General features: G+C 38.3%; 7 protein-coding genes and 2 non-coding genes across 9 annotated transcripts; 4 read left to right on the forward strand and 5 right to left on the reverse strand.

The window, feature by feature from the left end:
* Positions 1-6772: 6772 nt before the first annotated feature.
* On the reverse strand, positions 6773-7212 carry C37A5.6 (FIP (Fungus-Induced Protein) Related). Its single transcript, NM_001265371.4, has 2 exons — positions 7038-7212; positions 6773-6990 (listed from the first exon to the last, which is right to left on the reverse strand). Exons 1-2 carry the CDS (start codon positions 7184-7186, stop codon positions 6876-6878), a joined length of 264 nt encoding a protein of 87 aa, NP_001252300.1. The 5' UTR covers positions 7187-7212; the 3' UTR covers positions 6773-6875.
* A 773-nt stretch (positions 7213-7985) lies between these two features.
* On the forward strand, positions 7986-8427 carry C37A5.5 (FIP (Fungus-Induced Protein) Related). Its single transcript, NM_001265372.3, has 2 exons — positions 7986-8167; positions 8213-8427. The coding sequence occupies exons 1-2, from the start codon at positions 8013-8015 to the stop codon at positions 8325-8327; spliced, it is 270 nt and encodes an 89-aa protein (NP_001252301.1). The 5' UTR covers positions 7986-8012; the 3' UTR covers positions 8328-8427.
* Positions 8428-9372: 945 nt separating this feature from the next.
* fipr-23 (FIP (Fungus-Induced Protein) Related) lies at positions 9373-10340 on the reverse strand. Its single transcript, NM_061068.5, has 5 exons — positions 10079-10340; positions 9930-10028; positions 9784-9882; positions 9631-9735; positions 9373-9583 (listed from the first exon to the last, which is right to left on the reverse strand). Exons 1-5 carry the CDS (start codon positions 10213-10215, stop codon positions 9448-9450), a joined length of 576 nt encoding a protein of 191 aa, NP_493469.1. The 5' UTR covers positions 10216-10340; the 3' UTR covers positions 9373-9447.
* A 573-nt stretch (positions 10341-10913) lies between these two features.
* C37A5.3 (FIP (Fungus-Induced Protein) Related) lies at positions 10914-11441 on the reverse strand. The gene is made up of 2 exons (NM_001392972.1): positions 11249-11441; positions 10914-11200 (listed from the first exon to the last, which is right to left on the reverse strand). Exons 1-2 carry the CDS (start codon positions 11392-11394, stop codon positions 11107-11109), a joined length of 240 nt encoding a protein of 79 aa, NP_001379514.1. The 5' UTR covers positions 11395-11441; the 3' UTR covers positions 10914-11106.
* A 132-nt stretch (positions 11442-11573) lies between these two features.
* On the forward strand, positions 11574-12481 carry fipr-22 (FIP (Fungus-Induced Protein) Related). The gene is made up of 5 exons (NM_061069.5): positions 11574-11778; positions 11825-11923; positions 11971-12069; positions 12118-12222; positions 12270-12481. Exons 1-5 carry the CDS (start codon positions 11642-11644, stop codon positions 12403-12405), a joined length of 576 nt encoding a protein of 191 aa, NP_493470.1. The 5' UTR covers positions 11574-11641; the 3' UTR covers positions 12406-12481.
* A 1274-nt stretch (positions 12482-13755) lies between these two features.
* On the forward strand, positions 13756-14223 carry fipr-24 (FIP (Fungus-Induced Protein) Related). The gene is made up of 2 exons (NM_061070.2): positions 13756-13954; positions 14000-14223. The coding sequence occupies exons 1-2, from the start codon at positions 13800-13802 to the stop codon at positions 14112-14114; spliced, it is 270 nt and encodes an 89-aa protein (NP_493471.1). The 5' UTR covers positions 13756-13799; the 3' UTR covers positions 14115-14223.
* A 429-nt stretch (positions 14224-14652) lies between these two features.
* best-8 (Bestrophin homolog) lies at positions 14653-17809 on the reverse strand. The gene is made up of 10 exons (NM_061071.6): positions 17749-17809; positions 17578-17699; positions 17388-17525; positions 16572-16738; positions 16210-16520; positions 16014-16157; positions 15581-15732; positions 15240-15310; positions 14945-15183; positions 14653-14797 (listed from the first exon to the last, which is right to left on the reverse strand). Exons 1-10 carry the CDS (start codon positions 17803-17805, stop codon positions 14660-14662), a joined length of 1539 nt encoding a protein of 512 aa, NP_493472.1. The 5' UTR covers positions 17806-17809; the 3' UTR covers positions 14653-14659.
* A 1181-nt stretch (positions 17810-18990) lies between these two features.
* Positions 18991-19084, reverse strand: C37A5.12. Its single transcript, NR_050724.1, has one exon. It is a non-coding gene; the product is annotated as an Unclassified non-coding RNA C37A5.12 (non-coding RNA).
* On the forward strand, positions 18993-19074 carry C37A5.t1. The gene has a single exon. It is a non-coding gene; the product is annotated as a tRNA-Ser (tRNA).
* Positions 19085-19379: the final 295 nt, after the last annotated feature.

A 19379-nucleotide genomic window follows, 5' to 3' on the forward strand; every position in this document is an offset into this window, starting at 1 on the left:
GAAAAAAATCTACTAAATTATCTGAAAATTTAAAGCTTATGGTGCATTGATTAACACGGTGAATTTCAGAATAATTTATCGAAAAATCAAGAAAAAGCCCTGAAACTTGCCCAAAAATCTTCACAAAATCATGGTGCATCGACCAAAAAAAAAGGCTGAAAATCACGGTTTGATCTACAAAAAATGCGGGAATTTTTCGCCCAAAAAAATGTGATGTTAGCATTTCTTTTTGTTCTTAATCATGCGAAATCAGTTGAGAAGTCTGCCCTATTTCTCCCCCATTTTTTGTAGATCTACGTAGATCAAGCCGAAATGACCCACATATGGTGCATCGACAAATTCTCGGAATTTAGGAAAAGACATTCAAAACCACAAAAAAATTCTGAAAATTCAAGTGAAAGCTCATGGTGCATCAAGTAACTCAGCGGATTCGCTAAAAAAATCTCTTGAAGTCTGCTAAACTAGCTATAAATTAGCCTATTTTGATTAATTTTAAGGTAGAAAAAACGCTGAAAATTTGCTCAAAAGCCAGAAAATGAAGCTTTTTTTCTCCCGAAAACTTAAACTTTCGCTCAAATTTCTTAGAAAATTCTATTTTTTTAGAGGTACTTTGCCTGGTTTAGTTTGAAATTTCAATTTTATTTTACCAGCTTATCTATAGTAATGCTAATGTTTGAAGGTAAATAATGAAGTTATGTGCACACATTTTCAAAATATAGCCTCCCTTAGGACTTAATTAGTGAGAATCTTGATAAATACATATATAAGTTCAGGAATCTATAATAAGTATTTCAGTCCAGAGTCATCGGAAAGGAGCTCTTTACAAAAAAGCAAACGGCTCCAGAAAAAGAAAAGCTCCACAAACAAACAAGAGAAGAGTAAAATAAAAAAAAGAAAGGAAGAAGAAAGAAACCAATTGTGTGTCAAACGTCCCATTTCTTCAGGCAATTCGAGTATTCCGGGGGACAGAGGAAACAACAAACAATCACCAATTTTTGGTGGCTGGGACTAAAAAGGCAAGGGAAAGGGGAGGGAATGTTCCTTTAAACAGCTTCCTAATAAATTTTACCGTGTTTGAATAAACTACAAACTACAAAATTTATAGATCTTCTGACATTAAAGCTCACTATCAGAAGTATAAAGCATACACCAATAAACTGAGGTTTCTTATAAGGATCTGTATTGAATCTAGACCCCCCCCCCCCTAAACAGGGCTAGGCCACTTCAATGTATCCTAGTAGAGGATTAGTCCTCTCCAGAGTGTTAAGTGTCTTGTTGCAGGTATTACGTAATCTTTTTGTGGTGAGCATTATTATGCAACCCCCATAAAATTGGGATTAAAACGGATGAAATATAGATGAGCAGCGGAGGGAAAATGCCTGGGGGTAGTGTTTTTGGAACCCGGACTAGTACAGATGTTTGGGGGTCCGAAAGACAAAATGTTGCCAGGAATTTTGAAAAAAATTGTAAAATTCAGCTTAGGGTAAGGTGATGTACGATAAAACCGTATCTGCCTACCAGAGGAGTAGGAGCGCGAACATGGTGCATCGAACGGGCTTATCTTTGACAGCTCACAAATCGGGAACTTTTGGAGTTATTAAGAAGTTGTCAACTAACAAAATATTTGATATTACCTGTTTTATAGTTTTTAATTTATTTTATACTGATATCTTTAAAATGGATCAAGATACAGGTCGTTAAGTTGGGCTACTCATAAGTTGGGCTAATCGACAGGGCCAATATATCTCGTTTTGAATTAGTGATATCAAAAAGGTATTCACTAAAAAAATATTTTTTATTCTATTTTCTATAAAATGTATTTTACTTTACATTAATATCTTCAATACGAAGCGAGTTATGAGCTGCCAAAGTAAGAGGAGGCATGGTACATCGACCGGGCTCAGCTATGGCTTCTTCTAATTCTGCTATTTTCGGTGATATCGAAAAGTTGTCAACTTAAAAAATACTTTAAATCATTTGTTCTATAAAATGAAATTTATTTCATGCTGCTATCTTGAAAATCGATCGTTCAATTGGGTTACTCATGGTGCATCAACCGGGCTTATCTTTAACGCCTCATATCTCGGCGTGTATTTGTGCTATCAAAAAGTTGTCAATTTATAAAATATTTGTTACACCATTTTCTATAATATGTATTTTATTTTACATAAATATCATCAACACGAACCAAGTTATAAGCTGTCAAATTAAGGGGAGACATGATGCATCGACAAACTTTTTTTTGAAAAAGTTGTTATCCTTTTTGTTCTTTTTCTTTTTTTTGTCCTCTTCCCACATACCAAAAGCGTGAAAGGTGACTGGGCGGGGGAAGGGTGCATAACTAATAAGAGCCACTTTTTACCCTTTGCTTATGTCATTTTTTCTTTCTCGACAGAAAAAGAGAGAGGTAGAGACGCAGACACTCTTCCATACACGTAACACACAATTGAGCCATTTATCTATGAATGCTCCCCTCCTTTGTCTCCGGGTATTCTTATTAATTTATTGGTCGAGAATAAGAGAGAGAGAGAGAGAGAGAGAGAGAGAGAGAGAGAGGACAATGACCGTAGCATCCCATTAGACGGTTATTAATTGAAGATTCCATAGAGGGTTGTAAAGAAGGTAGGTATTTTTGTACTAATATACATGTCAATTTATTTTGTAGTCGGATTCTTAATCTCTAAAGAGATAAAATACCTGCCTGCCTATTTGCCTATTTCGGCTTGGCAGTCAATTTTGAGAAAATCAAAAATAAAAGCAATTTTTTGGATTTCACAGGAGATTCGTAGTCTTGTTTTCCGGTCTCTCCACCGGGATTATACTTGTTTTCAGATATAAAGTTACTTAAAAATTGAAATTCGGGAAGTATAGCACTGTAATTATAAAAACGGCCCAAAAAAGATTACCGGTTTCGAGCCGAAATTGAAGAGACCCCGGCCATCGGGTTTGGGCCTCAAAGCCAGACGAAAAAAATAGGCGGACCCCGGAAACCGGGCCACGGAGGACAAAAATTCCGGGGCAAAGAAAAGGAGGGCCCCCGGAAACCGGGCCGTGACCGAAATATCAGGGCCAAAAAAAGGGGCGACCGAAAATCTTAAGAATTCTGGACCAAAATAGAAAAACGCCCAAGCCTAAATTGAAAGAAACCGAAACCCCCCCCCCCCCCCCCCCCCTAAAAATTTTAGGCCAAAAGTTGGGCCAAAATTTAGGAATGACCTCGGTCACCGGGTCACGAACAATATTTCCGGCCCAAACTAGAGGAGGACCCCGGAAACGGGCCTTGACAGATGTTTCGGACTGCTATAGAGGTACCCTATTTTTGGCCTAATTTGATAGGGCCCGGTTGAAAATTTTAGGCCCAAAATGAAAAGGGGAAGCAGTGGACTTAAAGTGATAGGAGACGAAAACTCTCAAAAAATAGAAAAAAATCGATGAAATTTTCAGAAAAAAACGCATAATTTCTAATCCGAAACGTGGTGTACTACTAAAGTGAAAAAAGATGAAAAGCTCGAGCCGGAAGCATAGGGGATATTCGAAACCCATAATTATGCCTTCTCCGATATCACAGCTCTTCCGGTGATGCTCTCTTGCTCCAAATACGAAATAGTAATTTTTAGGCGGCTACTGAGTGAGTTGCCGTCGTCGAACCTTGCACTTCTCACCTAATCCCCCAACAGATTAGCACTCGCAAAACGCGAGAGAGTATAGGAATTGGTGGGGCACACGTTTGGGATTATAGTTTCCGGAAGAGAGAAAAATGAAAGATTGGGATGGGGATGGGGGAAAATATAAACAAAAAAGGCCTCGAATTTCTGGAGCAGAACCCATCAGTGGGGGGGGGGGGGGGGGGTAACTGACCACAAAAAAGACGCATAATTCAATTCATCTTGGGGGCACTCATGTTGATTGTTATAGGCTCTTGGGCTCTCTCTAATTAATGAAAAGAGCAAGAAATAATGTGTTTTTTTGTGTTGGAAATTCATAAGGAGCTGGGAGAAGAAAGGAGAGTTGGAGGAGGGGGCGGGGGATAGATTTTTGTGAGTTTTAAGACGGAATATTGAAAAAAAAAACCTGGGATTCGTGGATTTAATGAAAAGATGTTACTTTTCAATGTAACATACATATGTAACATTTGGAAATTTTTGTTAGATGGCGACTTTTAGATAGCGTTCATAGTTTTTTGAGCCAGTCTTGTAACATTTAAGATGTTGTAACTACCTACCCATTTAAGCTAGCAGAACAAATTTAACTAACAAAATAATTAGCGTAAAATTTCCTACATTTTACTAGTTAACAATATTTTGATAGCATCAGTGGTTTTTGAGATACAGAAGTTATAAGATGTACGTCCAAAAATGATTGTGAGCTGCTCTTATCAAAAATTACCATAACTTTTTACTCACTAACGGTATCAAAAATGTTTTAACTAACAAAATAATCAGCGTAAAATTTCCTACATTTCACTAGTTATTAATATTTTGATAACATCAGTGGTTTTTAAGTTACGCAAGTTTTAAGGTGAGCGCCCAAAAATAGTTGTGAGAAGGTTTAATCAAAAACCGGTATAATTTTTTACACACTAACGATATCAAAAATGTTTTAACTAACAAAATAATCAGCGTAAAATTTCCTACATTTTACTAGTTAACAATGTTTTGATAGCATTAGTGGTTTTTGAGATACGCAAGTTTTAAGGTGGGCGCCCAAAAATAGTTGTGAGCAGGTTTAAATAAAAACCGACATAACTTTTTACTCACTAACGGTATTAAAAATGTTTTAACTAACAAAATAATCAACGTAAAATTTTCTATATTTTATTAGTTAGCAACTTTCAAATAACATTACTGTTTTTTGAGATAAGCATGGTTAAAGGTAGACGCTCAAAAATGTCTGCGAGCGGCTTTTCCTTTAGAGTGATATAACTCCTTGCTCATGAACGCTAGCAAAAATCTTTCAACTAACAAAATAATTAACGTAAAATTTTTCTATATTTTCTTTCTGAACAACTTTCTTAAAGCGTTAGTAGTTTTTAAGTTACGCAAGTTATAAGATATAGTGCCGAAAATGTCTGCGTGCTGCTTTAATCAAAAACCTACATAACTTTTTACAGAATAACGACATCAAAAATATTTCAGCTAACAAAATGATCATGATCAGCCTAAAATTTTTTTTATTTTTCTAGCTAACAATTTTTAATGCCTCCTTTTCCCGCAGAGTCCCATAACTTTTAAGCAACTCTACCCCCTTCAGTTATCCAAAAAAGGTCGGTGTCGCTGTGGATGCGCGGTATTCTGAGTGGTGAGTGAAAGGAGTGGAAAGTCAAATGACATGGTAATTTACTACCGTCCACGGAATGATGGAAATGGAGTAGGCAAATGGGGGAAATTGTGACAGGTTGATAGGCAAAGCTGGGTGAAATTTGGAAATTTTTGGAGGGAAAATTTCTGAATCCGGTTTTTATTTCGATTAGGCTATATTTAAAGGGTTATATAGCGCTAAATATAAAAGTTTTTCAGTATTGAGAGATAAAATACCTCTGAATTTGGCTTATGGTGCATCGACGGGGAAAAGCTAAATAACATTTGGAAGGTCATATCAGTTGACGATTTTTTATTGAAACCAACAGCTATCAAGAAAACTTAATAAAAAATGTCTACAGTATCATGCATTGTTGGGTTTTTTCTCTACCACACTAATAAATAACCATGTCGTCTTCATCTTGATGAAATCTAGACGACGGGGTGGGGGGGGGTCATAAACTGTGTATACCTGGGTAATAAATGAAGCGGTGGAGATTTGGAGATTACGGTATGGCGATTAACATGCCTGTTTTATCAGTGATTCACTACTACTCAGCACTGTTCCAATTGATTAAGTGCTCTGATAACCGGGGTAACCGGGGAAGCTATGGAAATTAAAAGTTTTAAGATTGTACAGAGTGACCCAGAATCAGGGGCCAATTTATTTAAGCAGGATATTCTAAACATTGGAGTTTGTCCAAGCGTACCTAAAGCCCGGGTAGAATAGTCTAAAAGGGGGGGGGGGGGGTTAATTTTGTCTTAAAAAGCCTAAAACTATCTAGGCCTAGACAGTCATATACGTCTCCTAGCTTCAGCAGCTTGACTAAAAAAGGAAAGAACCCATATTTTTTCGTCAATTTTTCTCAAAATTTCCTCACTTTCCTCTCGTCTTCTCAAATTACACACTTCTTCTTGGAGGGTCCAAAAACAAACATATACTCCTCCTCAGGGTCATATCACATTTGGTGTTGCACAACTGTGTCAGTTCGGGGGGAGGGGGAGGGCAGAATGAGTTCACTTAATGTTACGTGTATATTTAGGCAAATAATGGCAATCCGATTGGAATTATGTAATCTTGTCAGTTTGGAGTGGAGGAGGGGAGAGAGGATGGGTGATTAGGCATGATAACAAATTACTAGGTAAGGGGGGGGGGGGTGTCTGGAAAGGAGGGGGGAGGGGGTATATGGAAAAGCGGAGTACCGTATAATCTTTATTAGTGCAGCACTCCCATTGCTCAACTTTGACAGCTCATATCACGGTCAGCTTTGATTTTATTCGAATTGATTTCATGTTAGTTTAATGGTATTGGTTAAAATAAATGAAACGGTACACATTTTAACAGCTATCAATAAAACTTTTGCTAATACATCAATAGCATAACCATACACTTTGAGGTTAGTTAGAATTACAACTTCAACTTCAATTTATGTAGGTTCAGTTTGAACACTTTTTCCAAAATCCTTACAGGTATGTAGATACAATATTTATATTCAATTTTTACATAATTATACAATTAAAATCATACAAAAAACACATATTTCTATGTGAAAAAGTATATAGCACCATTGTCACTGTTTATCCCCACATTGGGTATCCATAACCGTATCCTCTCATTCCATATCCACCGTATCCCATTCTACCGTATCCACCGTATCCTCCATAGTATCCCCAACGACGGTTACGGGTGTGTCTGAAATTAGGATTTAGAGCCGGGGTACCTCAAATTGTGACACTTACGGAGCCTCAGAGTCCATTTCAGTATGCATCTCGGTTTGTGGAGCGCCCACAGGCTTGGTGGTATCTACCTTCATTTTGGTGTTGGTCACCGTATCGGAAAGAGCTCCGATGGCGAGGATGGCAAGGAGGAATAGAGAAACGAATTTCATTGTTTTTTTGGGTTTTTAAAGGTTTTTAGAAGTATGAGTACTTGAAAATTCTTCCATCTCCCTGTGGTTATAAAGGATTCAAGATGGGCGTTACTAACATCAAACTTCACAGAAACCAAAATCGTGACTTAATTCATTCCTACATACGTATAACAGCTGTTGTTATGTTTTTCAAGAGATTTGTTTTGAAAACAATAAGAAAGTTTAAGGAATCACAAAAAAAGGACCACTTGTAGTGTTTGTAGGGTAGCGGGTTACAATGTTGGTGTCTAGAATTGGATTATAACACTATTGCAACAAAATCTATACGGGCTAATAGTTTAAAATCAGATTATTTAAGGAGCATTGGATCTAAATAAGGATTATGATGAGATTGTTAGAGGTCTTGGAATTCAACATGGCCGGTTTTTTGGAAAATTCGAACGAACCGAGTTTCCGGTGGCCGAAAAGTTGCTGGTTGCCGAAATTTTTAGGGTTCGGCAATTTCGGCAATTGCCGGTTACCGAAAATCTTGGTTGCCACACATCCCTGACATTTATATCAAAAAAGTGATCTTCCAAGACTACAAAAACTACACATTCTACGACTTTGTTTATGGTCTTGACTGATTTGCTAAACTATCTTGTTTTCAAAACAAACCGATCAGTTAATCTTTTAATTCTTAACACAAATGACTTTCAAAAATTGGAATACGTCATGTTTTCTGTGAAGTTTGATGTTAAAAAACAACATATCAAATCCTTTATAACCAGTGGGAGATGAACGGATTTTCAAGTACTCATACTTCTAAAAATTCTTCTAAAAACCTTTAAAAACCCAAAAAAAGATGAAATTCGTTTCTCTATTCCTCCTTGCCATCCTCGCCATCGGAGCTCTTTCCGACACAATCACCACCACCAAAATGAAGATGGAAATGAAGCCAGTCGCTATGCCAGCACAGCCTCAAACCGAGATGCATTCTGAAATGGACTCTGAAGCTCCGTAAATGTCACAATCTGAATTACCGGCTCAAAATCCTAATTTCAGACACACCCGTAACCGTCGTTGGGGATACTATGGAGGATACGGTGGATACGGTAGAATGGGATACGGTGGATATGGAATGAGAGGATACGGTTATGGATACCCAATGTGGGGATAAACAGTGACAAGGGACCAATATACTTTTTCACATAGAAATGTGTGTTTTTTGTATTATTGTAATTGTGTAATTATGTAAAAATTGAATATAAATATTGTATCTACCTAAATTTATTGCTGAATAGTTTGCATTGAAAGTGAAGTTGAATTTCCTTTTCTGCTATGTATAGCGGGAACCTCATTGTAGAATTTTAATTATCTGATACGAAACTTCACAACTAGACAATGAGTGTTATCTCAAATAGTGACACATTGCTGGTTTTATTACAACAAAAGTTTGAAATTTTCAAGAGTAGATACTAGCTAGTGTTGTGTCTTAAAAAAAGTGATGATATAATATTACTTTTTAATGAGGATAATATGTATGTGCAGGCTAGAATGACTTTCATTTACAATCACCCCCTACACATGTCACAATATAAGCCGCATAGATCAAACTATAGATAAAACATTTTTGTGTCTACAATTAGGAGTCCTAATTTAGGACCACACAAAAACTAGCTAATGGATATTTATAGACAAAGATTATGGTATTGAATAAGTTTTACGGATTTGTTTGAATTAGTATGGTATTTGTTACCTATAATCTATAACTGAAGGTGATTTGTTATTTTCCAAAATAAGCAAGTTTCAATTCTTACATTCAATTCTTATATAATAACTGCAGCAATGTTTTGTCCAATAATACATTGTTTTGGTTGGAACAAAAAGTTAAATATTCATTTTAATTCCAGATCCAAACAGTTTTAGATGGAAGTTTTAGACGCAAATAAACGTTATTTTGAATTACAAAAATAAGTTCCTGTAATTTTCTGGATTCTAGGTAGCAGAATATGAAATAATCATATTTAAATAACATTTTTCCTTATGACACGATTAAAAATCTTATTAACATAAATAAATAAATAAAAATACTTGAAAAAGCGGTCAAAAATAAGCTCCGATACCCTAAAAACGACACAGCTGTTCTTGAGAATCTCAGTTTTGAGTTTATTAGCTGCCGCTTATCAGATTTTTCTTTTCATGGTACAATGACATAACTTGGATTGAGGTAGGCAAAATATTTATTTTCTTCAATTTTACATAGTTTATACATAATTACACAGTAGTGATTGCACAGCTTATCCCCACATTGGGTACCCGTATCCGAATCTTCTCATTCCCATTCCATATCCCATTCCTCCGTATCCCATTCCGTATCCCATGCCGTATCCTCCCATTCCACCGTAGTATCCCCAGCGACGGTCACGGATGTGTCTGAAACTCTGAGGTATGACAGGTATCTGGAGAAGTTTAGGGCTTACGGAGCTTCAGCGTCCATTTGCTGGTTCATTTCAGTCTTCACACCGGATCCCTGTCCTTCCATCTTAATCTGTGATTCGGTTTCCGAGCGGCGTTCGAGGGTGTGTCTGAAGGTGCGATTTGAGACAAGGTGTCTCTAGAAACTTGTGACTTACGGAGTATCCATTTGCTGGTTTATTTCAGTTTTCATGTCTGATCCTTGTCCTTCCATCTTCATCTTTGTCTCGGTTTCCGAACGGGTATCACGGATTTGCCTGAAACTTCTAATAGTACAAATTAACTAGATTTGCTATAAACTCACGGTGTCTGGGAGTTCATGTTCATTTCAGTCTTCACACCGGATCCTTGCCCATCCATCTTCATACTGGATTGGGTTTCCGAGCGACGTTCAAGGGTGTGCCTGAAACTTCGGAGCGTTTAGGTTTACTAGTTATGGTAAAATAAACTCACGGTGTCTGGGAATTCATGTTCATCTCCGTCTTCACATCCGATCCCGATCCTCCCATCTTCATCTTGGACTCGGTTTCTGTTGCACAGAATGCTCCGATCGCCAGGATTGCAACAAGGAATACAGAAATGAACTTCATTGTTAGTAAGTGCTAGATGACTTGAGAATTTGGAGATCTTGGAAGTGGTTTTATAGTGTTACAGAATACTGTTTTTGTTTTTGGTTTAGAAATATGGTGCCTAGACATCAAAAGTGACATCAACAATTGGATTTCACTAATGGAATCGGTTATTTGAATTTTCAACTCCCTCCTTTCTAGTTGTTGTTGTTTTCCCTTTCAGTAGGTAATTGGCAAACTATGTATGTCTTTTCAAGGACACTGACCACCATCCCCAGTCACTTATTTTTTTTTTGAAGAAGGCATTAAGTGTTCACGTGTACCAGTAGTTAAAATAAGCCACAAGTAAGCCACAGAGATCAAAAAAAGAAAAAGGCGGATGAATATCTTATCTTTGCATGGGATGAATGTGTATGCTTTCTAATGTGCAAAATTGAATTTTGAACTTAATGGATACTCTAGAACACCTGGATGCGCAATAGTTTTATTTTGAAATATATGTGTATTGTCATGCTTGTAGGTTATTTAAAACATATTTTAAGAATGCTAGTACCTGGATCACTATTAAATCCTTTTTGTCCCAGCTATCTTTTTCTCATGCATGATTTCGAGGGTTTTCAAATTTTAGAACAACTTTGATATTTTTTAGTGCTCGAATAGCTATAGGCAAAAACTCACTATCAGTACTATGTATTTCGAACATTTTCATTTAATCATCATTTTCATGTATATGTATATTTTTATTAATCATGAAGTATTGTTGATCTAACTCTTTCTTTTTAGGTAGCCTCACTATGCATTCAGGAAAATTCAGAGTATATGGAATATGAAATAGAATTCTATTCAAGATAAATTTAAGATATATATTTATGTACATACATTTAATATAAACAGATATATAGTGAAAATTGTTTATCCCCACATTGGGTATCCATATCCGAATCTTCTCATTCCCATTCCATATCCCATTCCACCATAGTATCCCCAGCGACGGTTACGAGTGTGCCTGAAAATATTATAACTTTGACCTTTAGACCATAACGTTTTCACTTACAACGCATCATCTGCCCCTACTTGGTGCAAATTCGTCTTCAGCTTCATGTCCTGCTCCTGTTGGATTTTCATCCTTGATTCGGTGTCCGTAAGGCAAAATGTTCCAATAGCAAGGATCGCGATAAGGATTACAGATAGGAATTTCATGGTGATTTAGAGAATAATAAACATCACAGGTGTTTTTATAAGACGGGGGTAGTGGTCAATGTCCTTGAAAAGACGGGCATTTGTCAACTGCACGTGACAAGGAGAGAGACAAGGAGAAAGTTGATAATTTTTGAAGATAATTCGTCATTGTTGATGTCTAGACTCTAGACAACACAACAAAAACAGCTATAGTATAAAACCACTTCCAAGATCTCAATATTCTCAAGTCATCTAGCACTTACTAACAATGAAGTTCATTTCTGTATTCCTTGTTGCAATCCTGGCGATCGGAGCATTCTGTGCAACAGAAACCGAGTCCAAGATGAAGATGGGAGGATCAGGTTCGGATGTGAAGACTCAGATGAACATGAATTCCCAGGCACCGTGAGTATATAGCAAATCTAGTTACCTGAACGATTAAAAGTTTCAGACACACCCTTGAACGCCGTTCGGAAGCCCAATCCAGTATGAAGTTGGATGGACAAAAATCCGGTGTGAAGACAGAAATGAGCATGGATTCCCAGACACCGTGAGTTTATAGCAAACCTAGTTAATTTGTACTATTAGAAGTTTCAGGCAAATCCGTGATACCCGTTCGGAAACCGAGACAAAGATGAAGATGGAAGGACAAGGATCAGACATGAAAACTGAAATAAACCAGCAAATGGATACTCCGTAAGTCACAAGTTTCTAGAGACACCTTGTCTCAAATCGCACCTTCAGACACACCCTCGAACGCCGCTCGGAAACCGAATCACAGATTAAGATGGAAGGACAGGGATCCGGTGTGAAGACTGAAATGAACCAGCAAATGGACGCTGAAGCTCCGTAAGCCCTAAACTTCTCCAGATACCTGTCATACCTCAGAGTTTCAGACACATCCGTGACCGTCGCTGGGGATACTACGGTGGAATGGGAGGATACGGCATGGGATACGGAATGGGATACGGAGGAATGGGATATGGAATGGGAATGAGAAGATTCGGATACGGGTACCCAATGTGGGGATAAGCTGTGCAATCACTACTGTGTAGTTATGTATAAACTATGTAAAATTGAAGAAAATAAATATTTTGACTACCTCAATCCATGTTGTCACACTGTAACAAGAAAATTAAAATCTGATAAGCTTCAGCTAAAAACTCAAAACTAAGATTCTCAGGAAGATATTTGGGTATTTGAACTAATTTTGACCGCTTTTCATGCACACGCAATGGATTTCTAAGTATCCAAGTATGATTATTTCATATTTCGCCACTTAGAATCCAGAAATTTCAGGAGCATATTTTTGTGATACAAAATAACGTATTTCTGTTGCATTAAACTTCTGTCTAAAACTGTTCGGATCTGAAATTGAAATTAGCATTTAACTTTTTGTTCCAACTGAAATAATGTATTACTGGACAAAAAAATATTACCATGACATCTTGCTTCTTTTGGAGAATAATAAAATACCTTCAGTTATAGATTTTAGGTAACAAATACCATATTTATTCACACAAGTTGATGAAACTCGTTCGATATTTTAAATTAAACTGCCTTTAAATATCTATTAGCCAGTTGTTGTATGGTCCTATGCACACACTATCTTGTATCTATAGTTTAATATATGCGGCCTATATTGTGACATATATTCTTCCCGTTTGCTCTGTTGTTCTCCCCTTCCTGTATAATGGGAGATTGTAAATGAGAGTTGTTCTGGTCCCAATACCTAGCCACTGAGAACCCTCCTCTTCTATCTACTACTCATTTATATTATCGTCATTATTTTTATTTTTATTTATACATATAGTGGGCTTATCAACATATATGAGGGTAAAATACTTATAATTAATCAGCAGTTCAGAAGAAAAAACAATGAATGATAAGGAAATTTTTAGAGAACGGATAGAAAAGGGATCTTTTGATTTCTTCAGTGACACTGTTATCATTTTCGAAAATTGGGTATGACAATGGAGACGCCCCACAATGGAAATAACTTCAAGGTTATCCATATATACTGCATACATATCCACAATATTATGAGGTTTCTCTAGGAAACTGAAAGAATCCTAGTGTTTGAATGTGTTGAGCATATTAATTTTAAGAAGCCAAGAAACCATAACTTCTGATAATGACTGATATCTAGGCTGTCACGAGGGTTGCTTAAAGTGTTACAGTTGTGCCAGTAATATTAATAGCTCAATTTCTACAACATACAAACCATTATGGTACCCTACAAACACTACAAATGGTTTGAAACCTTGTTGTTTATTGTTTTTACTGAACTCTTATCCACCTGATACCTAAAAAACGTCATGTTAAGAGAACAACACCGCCCATTTTGAATCCTTTATAACCACTGGGAGATGACCGGATTTCCAAGTACTCGTAGTTCTAAAAACCTTTAAAAACCCAAAAAAAAGATGAAATTCGTTTCTCTATTCCTCCTTGCCATCCTCGCCATCGGAGCTCTTTCCGACACTGTCACCACCACCAAAATGAAGATGGAAATGAAGCCAGTGGCTATGCCAGCTCAGCATCAAACCGAGATGCATTCTGAAATGGACTCTGAAGCTCCGTAAGTGTCACAATCTGAATTACCGGCTCAAAATCCTAATTTCAGACACACCCGTAACCGTCGTTGGGGATACTATGGAGGATACGGTGGATACGGTAGAATGGGATACGGTGGATATGGAATGAGAGGATACGGTTATGGATACCCAATGTGGGGATAAACAGTGACAAGGGACCAATATACTTTTTCACATAGAAATGTGTGTTTTTTGTATGACTTTAATTGTATAATTATGTAAAAATTGAATATAAATATTGTATCTTCCTGAATTTTTTTTTGTTGAAGAGTTTGAATTGCACCTAGATTGGAAATAAATCGAGGTAACATGAGTTTTATTAAATAAAGGCGGAGAGCCGAAATCTGAGACTTTTCTTTTTAGATCCAAAATGGTCCAAAACCACCAAATTTCGTAATGAGACGTTCTGAAAATTTCTCAAAAAAAAAAGTTATGGCCTATTTTTAGCCAAAATAGGCCAAATTTTAACAAGGTCTTGGTTTAAAACTGCCGTTCTATCCCAACTATTAACCGTACGGCTTTAGGTATTTTGGACTAAAAAATATATTCTAACTACTTTAGAACCGTCATTTTGGCAGTGCACACAGATTTCAGGATTGTTACTGCATCAGCGTTCCTAAAAAAGGACCGTTGCACCATGTTCTGGTGCTCGATGCCTCTGATTAATACGTCAAAGCACATGTAAATAATCAAAACTTCATTTTATTCAACCCATTATTATCGACGTGCTCCAGAGTCTGATCAAACGGCAAGGTGGGGCTTGTAGGTTCTTCACTGAGTGTCCTAGGAAGCACAAATACTGGTTGCTGAGCTGGCAGTGGATCAGTCTGAAAGCAACGTCCTAAGACCTCACCAACTTGAGCCTAAGCTTAAGCCTGAGCCTGAGCCTATGCCGAATCCTAGGCATAGGACTAAGCCAAAGCCTAGGAATAAGCCTAAGCCTAAGCCTCATCAGCTATACCCACAAAACTTACTGTCTCCGACTCCTCTTCAAGCTTCGGCAAATGACTCTGAGAAGTTATGCCCGACAGTCCAGACAAATTGAACCCATTCGATAGCTCAAAAGCTCCATAGGGCCGCTGTGGAGCCATGGATTGGGAGAATGGGCTTGTGGGTTCAGGCTTCTCCGGGCCCAGGTGTTGCACAGAGTGGCTCCGCCTGCCAAAAGCAGAGGAAAGTCTGCGGCGGATGGTGGAGGTGTTGTTGGTGTTTCCTGGAAGAGGGAGCTTGAAGTTTTGAGCAGAGGGGGAGGGGGGGGGGGGTACTCACTTCTTCCCACAACAATCGGAGAGTTCAAGTCGACCTTCATCATGTCGATGATGTCATTCGGCTCGGCTAATCTGAAAATATAGGCTTCTACAGATATCTAGTCATTCAAGATGGGTCCTAGGCCCTCAAAAACCCTATGTTTGGCCTAAAGTTTTAAAATTCTGAAATTTGAGAAATATTCGGAACTTTCGCTCAATTTTGACTTTTTTCAAACCTTTTTGGCCTAAAAAAATGATTTGCTCAAAAATTTTCCAATTCGGAATTTTAACTCAAATTTTCATGATTTTGCCTTAAAATTTCTCAGTTTTTATCCCAGTTTACCCATCTCCTCAGCCACTCACGTCACAGTCTGCGCGGATCCCACCAACGCGTGATCGGCTCCCGAGTCGATAACCTTCTCCGGGTAGTATGGTGCATAGGATGGATCGTTGAACTTGTCAGCCAACATTTCTGGCACATCAGAATACTTCGAGTTGACGATAGCCATTCCTGTCTGCAAACTGGGACCTTGGCCTGAAGTCAATGAGCCTAAGCCTAAGCCAAAGCCTCATCCTAAGATAGGGCACCCAGCTGAGTGCGGGCCTCACGCCGGCCTCTGTGCAATCAAGTGCGAAAGGTAGTTATTTGAAAGCGGTCGACACGTTCGGAGTTCCGCGCCATGAGGTCCGCGGAGGCGCCGGCCTTATGTTGTCTTAGTCTAAGCCAAAGCCAAAGCCTAAATCTAAGCCTGAACCTAGGCCTAAGCCTAATATCTAGACTAACTAGTTTTCTCACCGCAATATTCCTATCAATCAGGTAATTGCATTCAAAGTCGTCATCATCCTCGCCTAGCGGATTGAGCAGCGCCTCGGCGACCTTCATCCAGCCCATGAAGAAAGTGAATTGGAAGACTGTCAGGATAGGGAAGTAATAGTCAATCTAAATAAGAAATTTGTATATGTACAAAGTTTTGGATCCGCAAGACCCTTACCGTTTTCGTATCTTCCATATCCAAATGCTGCCTTGTAAATAGGCAGGTGAAGAAGTAAACTCTAACTGCAAAAAACACCACCTGCGGGTAAGCAATAGGAATCGGCACCCAATCATAGTTACACAGGGTTGCCATATTCGAGCGGAAAGTTTTGACCTCCTGCCAAACCGAGTTGAATAACGGAGCTGCTGGGATGTTTCCGTCCTCGAAAAGTTTTTGTAATATCGCCGAAGACCAGTTCACCGGCATCCAGTAGTTGGTACGTCCGTTGTCACCTCCCAAGATTATGGATTCATGATCCTGAAGGAACCCTATAAGATTTTGCAGGGACTCTAGAAGATTTTGTCGAAAAATTGGCCTACCCGCTTTGATAATGGCGTCATGGTTCGGAAATCGACGGCGGACTTTTAGGGAAATATCTCGGAACACTAGGACCTGAGTCAGTACCAGGTATCGGATTATTGTACGCTTGGCGAGTAGAACATCTCCTTCGGTACCCTTGACAAGGGTGGCGATTGCGATGGCGGTGCTGGAAATTCGAGGCTAAGGCTTACTATTAGGCTTTGGCTCAGGCTTAGGTTCGGGCTTAGGCTTGGGACGAGGCTAAGGGTTCGGCTTAGGCTCATGCCTAGACTTAGGCTTAGGCTTAGAATCAATGGTGTCGATTTTTCGATTTTTTTCAGAATATCGAAAAACGACAATTTTTCGTTTAGGCTTAGGCTCAGACTTCGGTTTAGGCATAGACATAGGCTTAGGCTTAGGCTTAGGTCTAGGCTTAGTCTTAGGCTTAGGCTTAGGACTAGGCTTAGGCCTAGGCTTAGGCTTAGGCCTAGGCTTAGGCTTAGGCTTAGTCTTAGTCTTAGGCTTAGGCTCAGTTTTAGGCTTAGGTCTATGCTCAGTCTTAGCCTAACTTCCTCGGAAAGTCAAGACAAAAATTTGAAACTTCGGTCAAAAACCTTGCAATTTTAAAAATTGTCGACAAGTTTAGTCCCAAAATTCAGATTTTCAAGACATAAGTTCTGAATTTTGGGCCAAACTTATATGTTAAGCTTATTGAGTAGTCTGTTTTTGTTCTCAGAAAACAATGATGATGATCATATGTGTCTGCCTAGTAAGCTGAAGATTCTAGGCCTATACCTGAGTGTCTAAGCCTACAAGGCCTAGCCTAAATCACTTACTTCTCAATAAATCCAATATTTGCGAACATATTCTTCCATCGATCCACAATAATTGTCACGAAGAACGCCAACATGAAGGTTAGCGGAACACATTTGTCGAGATTCTGGTCCAAATGATCTATATATTTTCTGACACCTCTATAAAAGCTTCAATTAATTTTAGTTCAAACTATATTTAATAACATCTTACGCTTTCTGTTCCGTGGTCAGTGCCACCCTATAAGTGACCATAACCAAGTAGTAGCCCAGTAACCATAGTACTAGCTCGGACCATATCGACTTCCAGACGGAGCCCCGCCATCGGAAGAGCAGCTGGAAAAAACATTGGAAAATGGGGATCAGAGGGGCCGAAATAAAATACCTTGAAAAAGTTGAAAAACGAAACAGAAGAGACATCTAGGTTGTAGGAAACTGTCATTTTTCTGGAAATCTAGGATTTCTGGAGAAAAGAAAACATAAGCCACAGGAAAGTCAAATCTCCTTTTTCGACAACAAAACTGAAAAACTTCAACAAAATGATATCAGAACAGCCGTCCAAGGCAATGAATATACCGTCCTTTTTCCCCCTCGCACCCTCCACGACTTCCCCTATCTTTTGGCGGAAGATCTGATTTAATGGAATCTTTGTTTCTTATCAAATTGCCTTTTATTCACTTCCTATTAGTATATACTGGGGGGTTGAAAGAAAAGGAAAATTCTTTCTCTGGACTATAACTCGAAAAGTAGTAGTCCTAGCAGAAAATTCTCAACTAAGAAAATATTCCCCTCAAAATTTTGAATATTTAGTCAATTTAAAACTTTTTAATAGCTCCACCCTCCGCAGAGTTACAAGGCCTTGAACATTTGATCACCGAGAGAAGGGGAGGCGCAGAGAGCGAGAGGGTCTGCGTCTCCCCCCTCCCCCTTGTCTCTCACCACCCCGGGCGGCCCAAAACTTAAAACGGCTTTAACTCTGCGGGGAGGAAAGCTAGAAAAAAGTTTTAAATAGCAAAATGTAGCAAATTTTTAGTAGAATAAATGGTTAGTTGAAAATTTTCCCATATTGCTTCTGGTTGAGAAGCTAGAGCCTTCGAAAGCTAGTTTTCGAGTGGATTTCCTTAAAAATAACGGTAAATAAGACTTAAGCTGATTGAAAAGGCAAAAGTTACACTTCAGTAACAAATTTAAACGCCTACATACCAATTTGAATACAAACTTGGGAAAATTGTCAGTTTTTATTCAAAAACCTCAAATATTTGACCACCCCCAACCCCAATAGCTATTGATAAGGTCCTAGAGTGGTTTTTTACGAGAAAAATTCTAAAAACATCTTTTGACACACTTATTTTCAGATTTTACACCTGGAAACTGAATTTTAAGCTGAAAAATCGAGGAAAAACCAGAGAAAGTGAATAATAAAACGTGTTTCGCCTATTATTTGTTACTTGTATTTACATTACCAACTACATATATTTGCTGTTCGTGATGGTGCACTTTTTTTGGGTGGGAAACTTGGGAAAGCCTGAAAAGGCCCGGAAAACTGAAAAAAAAAGTCTGAAACTTGTAACCAACCATCTCCAGTACCCCTAACTTTCGTGTATACCCTTTGTTTGACGCGGCGGCTGTGATCAGGTGGCCGAGTGGTTAAGGCGATGGACTGCTAATCCATTGGGGTTTCCCCGCGTGAGTTCGAATCTCATCCTGATCGAATCTCTTTTGCAAAAAAACCTTTGCAGAGTGTTATTTGGCGGGAAGTGTCAGGTTGTCCCATCGCTCAAAAGGTCCTTTTTGAGAATGCGTAATTTTGAGAATGCGTATCGCGCATCATATTTGACGCGCAAAATATCTCGTATCGAAAACTACAGTAATTCGTTTAATTTTCCTCATACTTTTCGTGTTTTTTTAAATCATTTTTGTGTTTTCTTTTAATATTATATCGATTAATAATGTTTTTTGGTTTAATTACCGTAAAAACTACAGTAGTTTTGCGCGTCAAATATGTTGCGCGATACG

Source organism: Caenorhabditis elegans, chromosome I, assembly GCF_000002985.6.
Source record: "Caenorhabditis elegans chromosome I".
NCBI lineage: Eukaryota > Metazoa > Nematoda > Chromadorea > Rhabditida > Rhabditidae > Caenorhabditis > Caenorhabditis elegans.